The sequence below is a fragment of the Sesamum indicum genome, linkage group LG7 (genome assembly GCF_000512975.1).
Source record: "Sesamum indicum cultivar Zhongzhi No. 13 linkage group LG7, S_indicum_v1.0, whole genome shotgun sequence".
NCBI classification, from domain to species: Eukaryota; Viridiplantae; Streptophyta; class Magnoliopsida; order Lamiales; family Pedaliaceae; genus Sesamum; species Sesamum indicum.
In genome coordinates, this window is record NC_026151.1 from 11574619 (window position 1) to 11584155 (window position 9537).

General features: G+C 36.7%; 2 protein-coding genes across 4 annotated transcripts in view; one reads left to right on the forward strand and one right to left on the reverse strand.

Annotated features, from left to right (window-relative positions):
* LOC105167174 overlaps window positions 1–2309 on the forward strand; it is a 2492-nt gene extending 183 nt beyond the window's left edge. Inside the window, exons 1-3 of one of the 2 annotated variants that reach the window (XM_020695394.1) lie at window positions 406–433; window positions 935–1893; window positions 2003–2309. In XM_020695394.1, coding sequence (XP_020551053.1) covers window positions 421–433; window positions 935–1893; window positions 2003–2008 — 978 coding nt within the window. In that variant the 5' untranslated portion in view covers window positions 406–420 and the 3' untranslated portion in view covers window positions 2009–2309. Of the gene's footprint in view, window positions 1–405; window positions 434–934; window positions 1894–2002 lie in introns of those variants that run through there. The other variant, XM_011086776.2, reaches the window with a different exon arrangement.
* LOC105167175 (ankyrin repeat protein SKIP35) overlaps window positions 8640–9537 on the reverse strand; it is a 4890-nt gene continuing 3992 nt past the window's right edge. For both annotated transcript variants that reach the window (XM_011086778.2, XM_011086777.2), the window contains exon 5: window positions 8640–9533. In XM_011086778.2, the coding sequence (XP_011085080.1) occupies window positions 9100–9533 (434 nt within the window). In that variant the 3' untranslated portion in view covers window positions 8640–9099. The remainder of the gene's footprint in view (window positions 9534–9537) is intronic.

Consider the following 9537-nt stretch of genomic DNA (forward strand, 5'->3'; position numbering starts at 1 on the left):
TTTTTCTATCAGTCTTTTTCCTGTAAAAATGTTTGATCCTTAACTTGGAACTTGTTTTATTCTTCTTTTACTTGGTTTCTTTTGCCCATTTTGCTGGTGAGATTTCAGATGGATCACTCTCTAATCTTGGATCCTTTCTTTTTTCCCCTTCAATCCGAAGAGAGAGGGAGAGAAAAAAAAAAGGGGGTCAATCTTGACTAATTCGTTCTTGTACCTTTTCTTTTGAGTTGGGGTTCTGGATCTGGTTGTTCACCTACATCTATATCCTAGAGATCACATGGTTTTATCTTCTTTCTGACTCTATGGAATTGGAGGGTGTTCATTTGTTGCAATCCAAAGTCTTGGCAAAATTAATGTGAAGACTTGATCTTTGAAACTGAGGATCTGGATTTATCTAGGACTTTTTCACAAGGGAGCAAAATGGATAAAAGATTTGAGTATCCTTTCTCAATCACAAACTTCTGCATCTTGAGATGTGGTTTTATGAAGCTCTCATTTTCCTATTCGATTCTGACTGTGAGAATGAAGTTAGATTGGGCTTGTCTGTCTTCTGCAATGATATGCCCTGTTTTTCTTTGGAGATATGATTCTTGTTTGCGAATTGGGAGAGTGTTATTCAACAATTTGAAGTCATCACATAACAAATTCCGGGACGATTCTTGATTTGACTCTAATTTTGGACTTGATGTTTGACTTTAAATAGGATTTATAGAAGATAAGCTTCTTGTCTGATGTTATCTTTATGAAACTTGTTGGACAATGACAAGTACAAATAATGTTCTTAAATCATGGATATAGACCTATATTTTTAAGTTCATTCTCTAGTTACTAACTTCATTTGATTGAACATGCACTGCTTCATTGCCAAATGTCATTTTCCTCCCTTTTTTGTCTAACTATTTATTTCAACTACTTGGAATCTTTTGCTCAACAGATATGGCATCTTGTGATAAACCTGATGTTGTCGAGAGAGAAGTCCAGGACAGAGAGCCTAAGGAAGACAATAAAGATGAAGAGAAGGGTGGATTTCTGGAGAAGGTTAAGGATTTCATCCATGATGTAGGTGAGAAAATTGAGGAAACAATAGGATTCGGGAAGCCAACTGCCGATGTTACTGCGATTCATATTCCTCACATCAATCTCGAAAAGGCGGATTTAGTTGTGGATGTCCTTGTGAAGAACCCGAATCCAATTCCTATCCCTCTCATCGACATAAACTATTTAATCGAGAGCGATGGGAGGAAACTAGTATCTGGACTGATTCCAGATGCTGGAACGATACATGCACATGGTTCGGAGACTGTTAAGATACCTGTCTGTCTGATATATGACGACATCAAGAGCACATACGATGATATAAAGCCTGGAAGCATCATTCCTTACAAAATCAAGGTTGACCTCATAGTGGATGTCCCCGTGTTTGGAAGGCTTACTCTTCCTCTTGAGAAGACTGGAGAAATCCCAATACCTTACAAGCCAGATATTGATCTCGAGAAAATTCATTTTGAGAAGTTCTCATTTGAAGAAACTATTGCAACTCTTCATGTGAAGTTGGAGAACATGAACGATTTTGACCTCGGGCTTAATGGTCTTGACTGCGAGGTCTGGCTATCTGATGTGAGCATTGGGGGGACCGAACTTGCAAAATCGGTTGAAATTAAAAAGAATGGAATCAGCTATGTCGACATCCCCATCACCTTTAGGCCTAAAGACTTTGGTTCTGCTCTGTGGGACATGATTAGAGGGCGAGGAACGGGGTACACTCTGAAAGGACACATTAATGTGGACACACCTTTTGGAGGAATGAAGTTACCTATCTCCAAGGAGGGGGGTACGACTCGTCTTAAGAAGAAGAAGGAAGATAGATGTGAAGATGACGACGACGAGGATGAGGTATGCTGACCTCCTATTACATAAGAATATTGTTGTGCATATATGGGGTAAAATTAGAGAAATGAGTGGAATACTGGTATGTATAACGTAATGTGTTTTTGGTGTGCAGGAGTGAGGAGTTGTTAGAAGTGGGAGCTGTTTCTTGTTTCTGGGCAAGATAATAATAAAAGATGGAAAGTGGAGTGGAGAGTGGAGAAGAGGGACGTCAGAACTACAATTATTATGATGTTGGTGTTGTTTTGGGAGTGTGGTCTCTTCACATGCTTCTTGCACGAACAAACAAACAAACATTAATGTTGGAATAGGAAGTTGGTTGTTAATTTATTTGTAAACTGAGTGTAGTAGTGTGCTATTTCTAATTCTAGTTGATGGATTGTTGTGTTGGGTGTTGAAAATGGTGTCGTGATGTTGTTGATGCCCTCTCGCAAACAGGCAGGCAATGTCATTAGGGGTTGGGGTTAGCTCCTAATCCATCCTATATATATCACAACCACCACCTAATTAGCAACAAACAATGCATCATCATCCTGTGCTGCTCATGTCTTAATCAAAGTCGTTAGTTGTAGCCATGGAAATGAAAGAGTATCATCGTCATGAGATATAATTTTAGAAGCAAGATGATGATGATGATGAAATATAGATAAAAAATGGAAAACTAGGCGTGATTGTAAATATGAGATGATGGATTGAAATTAATGTAATTGTAGGCGCATCTATTTGCAGCGCAGGTACCCAAATTTGAACCTCACAGTTATCACCTTACTCGAGTTAATTATTTTAATATTATTACAAAATATAAAAATATAATTTATATAAAATATAATAAATTTATAATGAGTCGTTTATGTGATACACGATTCAAATTAAAAAATATTATTTTGAAAAAAATTACATGTCGTGGATGGCATCCACGACTTGATGTTATTTTTTTATTTTATTATTTTTTTCTTTTAATTTAATTTTTAAAAAAATACTTATATTCAATTATTTTTTAATAACATAATAAAATTAAAAAAATCATAATGTTAAAATTGTATTAATTTAAAAAATACAATGAACTATACAAAAGTAAAGATATATATTTTTTTATACAATTTTAAAAAAATACAATACATAGTGCAAATATTAAAAATGTCCATTCCACAATGGCGTCTATAGCGTTGACGTCGAGGTCTTCTTATTTCCTCGTCCACATTTTGTGTTGGTTCATTTTGTGCCTCATTATTATCACCATTGGTATTAATGTTAATCAACTTGATGTTGTTGTAGAACTAGACTCCACATTTCACATTATCACGATATGCACTAAATGATGGAAATGAAATTGGTGAAATATTGTATCCTAATGCATATGGTTGAAACTAATCATCTTGTGGCATGTAGTAATTTTGAGGTGTATACACTGTAGAAGGATTAGTTGTATTCACCCCAATATCATGACGTTCAACTAAACCAATAGACATTCGGCTAAAACTTCTTCTTTGCCTGTGGGATGTGGTGGGAGCATCAGTGGATGTCGTAGGAATTTGTTGTGGCTGATGAGTTATGGTTTCCTTGATAATTTATAACTCGTGTTCGAATCTGTCCACCAATTGACTATACCCTTCAATATTTATTGGTCTAGATTTACACAAAGATTCAAGGACATTCACCTTTTTTGCCTTAAGAATATAGAAAAATAATGAATGTTGTGTTGTAAAAAATTATTTAAAATAAAGTATGCAATATTATATAACATACCACAACTTACATTATAGGTGAATCTACCCGCTTTTCACATGTCTATTAGTAGATGACGAATGAAATTTCATGTTATGTTGTAATACTATTCCCAATACCATCGTTCTATATCTCTTCTATTGAAAATGGGTGGCCTTTGCCCAATCGTGTCATATCGTCTTTGTCATATAGTGATGTATTGTATGTGCTGCAAGTTCCAATCCATGATGTAGGCTCATGTCCCTAGTATCCGTCGGTTCTAGAATATTCTACCTCATCTCGAATTGGCGGACCCGGGTACTTCTAATCGCGATTTTTTGTGCAGGCACCTCTAATTATGTCATAGAATATTATATTCCCAATATGGTCACTGTTACCCAAGGACTTGAAAATATTGAAATCAATTACACAGAGCCTACCCAATCATATACTCACGTATTCGAAAATTTTATACTCAATGAGCCTGAGGCAGAAGACCCTGCCGGAAACTTTATAACCCATAAGGCTGAGCTAGAATACCCTTTTGCGGACACTTTTGCCTACAATTCAAATGGTGCTTTTGAACTAGATGAAGTGGAATGTCTAACTCCATCCGAGAATGGACCAAACGATGTTGACATAATATTGTGGTTGAAATATTTGCACAAGGTACGTCATCATCCCTTAAACCGGCTATGCAAAACAGGACTACTCAGCAAGCGTTGTATCATTCTATTTTTTGAACGAATATTTCCGGATGTACCTGCTGATTCCATTGATTTTGTGCCACCTCACGGCGTATTGCTTGAGGCATGTTAAAGGATCTTTATTAGACAACTAAATTTGAATATCAAATCAAAAAATTCAATCAAATTATGGAAGAGATAAAGAGCCAAAAACTAGGTGGGTTTGAATTCTTAGACCAGATTAATAAGAAAAAATGGACAGCTTCTCATGATGGTGGATGGCGATGCTGTATTTTGACGACCAAACATGTCAGAATGCATCAATGGAGTTTTGAAAGGGACTTACCGCCTACCATTGACAGCAATAGTTGAGATGACACGTTAACGTATTATTCATTATTTTCGTGAGAGGTTTGTAAAGAGTAGTGTAATGTTGACCAACAACCAACTGTGGACGAATTTTGCGTATAAAATGTTCACACAGTGGCAACAAAATTCTATTGAGCATACAGTTACAAAATACCATCAGTTTCAATAGTTCACTTCGGTTGTTATAAAACATCAGAATGGACATTGACTCTATCCATGTTGTCAAAATTGCGACTGAGAATGTGCATGCGGCAAGTGGACTCAATTTGACATTCCTTGTAGTCACGCTCAAAAAGTATGCGTTGCATACATGATTAATGCTGCATCAATGGTGAAGGATTATTATGATTTAATGACTTAAAAAAAATACATATTCTAAGTCATTTGAACTTGTGTATTCCGAAGATAAATTGGGAAATTTGAGTTGGTCCACGACACTACTGTTCGTATCTCTACTCGCCCTGATCAAAACCAAACATCATGTATTCACAACAAGATGGATTGGCTACAAACGCGTGAAAGACAATAGATCCAACAAAAGAGATTCTTCTACACAATCAAATGTGCTGGTGCGGGGTTCTCAGCAATAATTGACTTTTTTAATTGCATTTTTTAGAATTGTATAAAAAAATATACACTATTATATTTGTATAGTTCATTGTATTTTGTAAATTAATACAATTTTAACATTATATTTTTTTAATTTTATTATGTTGTTAAAAATTAATTGAATATAATTAATTTATATAAAATAAACTAAACAACAAAAATAAAAAAATAATGTTGTGGATGCTATCCAGACATGCAATTTTTTTTAAAAAAGATATTTTTTAATTCGAGTCGTGAATGACTCATTATAAATTTATTATATATTACATATAAATTATATTTTTATAATTTTTTTAATAATAATTAACCCACCTTACCTCCTCCAAGCACTATCATCCACAGCTTCCATGTGCATCCCAAAATTAACATTAAATTCATATAATAAAGTGTGTATATGTATTCTCCCTCTCAATCGACTCAAAATTAATCAAAGAGATGTGGGAAAGTAATAAGTTGTTAAATAGGTAGGAATAGGATAGCATCCTTGTAAATGTAACCACAACTACAGTACTACTGTATACTCTCTTATTCATTTCTGTGGGTAAGACCGCAACCGCAAGAGGCTGCTGCCGCCGCCTTTGAGAAAAGCAGAGCATACCAGTACTGTAATTGACAAATTGCAATTCATAATAATAATAATAGTAATATTGGGTTGACGTAATATATAAATAATAAGGGAGAAATGGTGAAGCGCAGACAGAGAAACATGGTGGTCATGGTTTTGGTTTCAAGTAGTGAAGGGGGGGCATCATAACCCAACATGCTGCAAACAAATGGACCAGCCCCCACCCCTCATCATCATCATCATGCTCTCCCTCTCTCTCTCTCACACACATACATACACATGCAATTATTATTTAACAATATTGTGCAGTTGTTAATCTAAGAAGCAGCAGCAGCAATGTTTGTTTGGATGAAATAATTTGTGTAAGTAGGAAGCTATAATTAAAGAAAGACAGGGACAATGGTAGTGGTAATGGTGGGGAATGCTGCAATAATACAACACACAATGTTTGAACTTGTGCTGACAATCAGTGTTGCATATGTTATTAGAGAGCGTCCACAATATTAATAATTAATGAAATGAAAAGAAATGAAAGAGGGTGGGGGTGGGGGTACGAGGAATTAGAAAATGCAAAATGCAAAATGCAATGAATGAGATTAATTACAAGAGAGGAGAGGAGAGGTGACACATGAGAAGAATTTCCATTTTTATTGATGATGATGATGATTCTGTCTGCTCACATTAATTTATAATAATACGACCATCATCTCACATGCCCATTCATCTTCATTCATTTCTTCTCTATTAATTAATAATAGAATGGATTAGTGTATGATGAAGAAGAAAAATTGTGGTGTGGTGTTGGGGAAGAAGAAAGAATGGAAGGCAGTTTGATTTGTAGGTTGAATTATTAGAAATAAATACTACACACCAAAACAAAAAGGCCCAAAACACTCTATTACTATTTTAGTCATAGGTTGAAACTGGAAAAGGAGTAGAAAGTGAGAGAGAAAGTCGGTTTGATTTGATTTGCAAGCTTCACTACTCTCTCTCTCTCTCTCTCTATAGTAACAAGTAATTTAATTTGGTAAGAGAGAGAGAGAGAGAGAAATGAGCTGACAATATAAAAAACTGTTTTACTTGCAATCCAAGGCATACTCTCACTTTGAAGAAGAATATATGAATGAAAGGGGTTAAAGTTGAAGACCCTCATCTCCATCATCCCCCCCTTCACATTCAAATATTTGCTTCTCATTAACAAAACCTCTCCACTTGATCAGTTTCCTCATTCACGGAATCTGACCTCTCTCTCTCTCTCACATACACACACAAGTGGGAGCTGCTTCTTGAATCAATACTTTAATAATAATCTATAAATAGCATACATCCCCCTCACTCACTCTCTCTCTCTCAATCAAAGACACAAGTAGCAAGTAGGCAACCCCCCACCCCATTATCATCCAATCAATTTCTCTTTCTTACTCCCTAATAAACCAATCCTCCCCACCTCCACTCCAACTTAATAATAAATAATAATACCCCACTCTCCACATGTCTCTCTCTCTCTCTCTCTCTCTCTATATATATATATATATATATACACTTCCCTTTTCCTTTCTTTCTTCTTTTCTATATATTATTTCTCTCTTCCAACATTGGTTTCTCGAGCAACATAAAAACCACCAATCTTCAATACACCCAAACCTTGTACAATTAGCCAATTTCTGATTCTGTTGAAAATCTGAAAAACAAATTTCTTGACTTTCATTTACCAATCAGCTAGCTAGCTGATGTTGGGTTCCTTCTGTTTCTAATTCAAACTCCGCTCTTTCTCCTGATTTTCAATTGCTGTTGCCCCACCAATCAATCAATCCAAATCTCTGTATGTTACCATAAACTTGAAGAATTAAGGGAGTTTAATTTGGAGTTGATCCAAGAGAGACGTCTACGAATTGTACTCGGCTTGATTTCTTCTTCTTCTTCTAAATGAGTGTGGAGCAGCAGGAGCCCAGGTCGACCAAAATGGACTTGATGAATCTTCAACATCGCTACTTGAACAGCATTATGGATGTAACAACATCAAACAGACTCATTAATCCTCCAAGAATCAACAACAACAGCACACATCGGCTTCAAGTAAAGAAACTGGACTGCCGCCGCTCTTTCTCACAAGGGCAGGGCAATAAGATATTCCGCTATTTCACTTTTCAGTCGCTCTTTCTGCTCCTTTGCCTCACGATTTCCTTGCTAATACTGCCGCTCCTGCTACCGCCATTGCCGCCTCCGCCGTTGCTGCTGCTTCTGCTCCCTATCCTTATTCTGACACTGCTCATGGTGTTGGCATTCATGCCCTCTGATGGCTGCAGGGATGCGACTCATACTTCCTTGTAAATGGTGTGGAGAAGAGAATCTTCCATCACCGTACTATTTTTTTGTTGCCATGGAAAATGAATATACTTCACTTATTTCATTTCTTATATAAATATGCATTCATTCATCTTATTATTAGCTTCCATACCTAGATGCAATCTTTCCTTACTTTCTCATCTTTGCTCCCTTGGGGGTCTGGGTTCAAGTACGCATTCTCAATGCATGCAATCTGCCTCCTCCAAACCATTTTGCATCTCACATTTTTCGTCTTGTGTGACGGCTATATATATTTGCATACATATATCTGTGTGTATTTTGAAGTTTAATTAGTATTTCATCTGACACATATTTTGTTTATATACATACGCACATTATATGGATATAAAATCATTTATACGCGCCTTAACAAATCTAATACACAGATTTCTTGTGCATAACCACATGGGACTTGTATTTGACTTGGAGATGGTTTTGATCAAGTTTATATATAGAGTGCAACCGCAGGAACATAGTCCAAGGCCATTGATAACAACACATCGGAATGTATTACAGGACGGGAAATTTTGCTCTTAGGTCACCATACAAAGGACCCCTCATAATGAAATTCCCAATTCAAACGCATGTATGGAAACATTTCCACCATCCAAATACTTCCTTCCTTATCATAATATCACATTTACATCAACCGCCTCATCATCAGTAGCATTTATTATTAGTTAAAAGAAACCCTTTGCTATTGCACACCCACAAAGGGCTAAGATGACTTGGGGTGAACTTAGTATTACAAGTGACCATTACTTTGCCAACCACTTTCATCTTCCAAACTAGGCTTTCGGCATCAGCAGAAGGTGAAGAACATAGGATAGTAGCCACCAAACTACTTAAAACTGCTAATACATAGTTATCTTCTATAACATTAGAGGGAGATGAAGGGCGGAAAAACAGAATGCTTTTCAACTTCTAGAATTCCTAATCACATTCCTGGGATATAGCAAGAAATGGAGGGAGGTGATGCTCCAAGACTGCCAGCAGTTCCCTCCTTTGGTTGGGTTTGTCTAGCACCACACCTCCAAGCCTTCTTGCAGCTTCAACAAGCTGGCCCCGATGCCTTTGTGATAACAAGCTGCCTCCAGCCTCGATGCACTCCCTGTACAGTGGCAGATAAGCAATTGCCACCCTCAACGGGCCAGGGAGATCCTGTAAACAAATTGGAGATTGGCTGTATCTTAGAATCTGCACCAGGTTTGAGAAATGTGCTTCTCCTTGTCTGAGTCCGTCCAAGAAAGCTGCCTCTGACCAATGCTCTTGGAGAAAAGCCTTGAGCTCTGGAGCAACTGCCTCATCATTGGACCTAGCAATGCTGTCAGCAACAGAATAGGTAGCAGCAGGATCACGTAAGAAATCTGA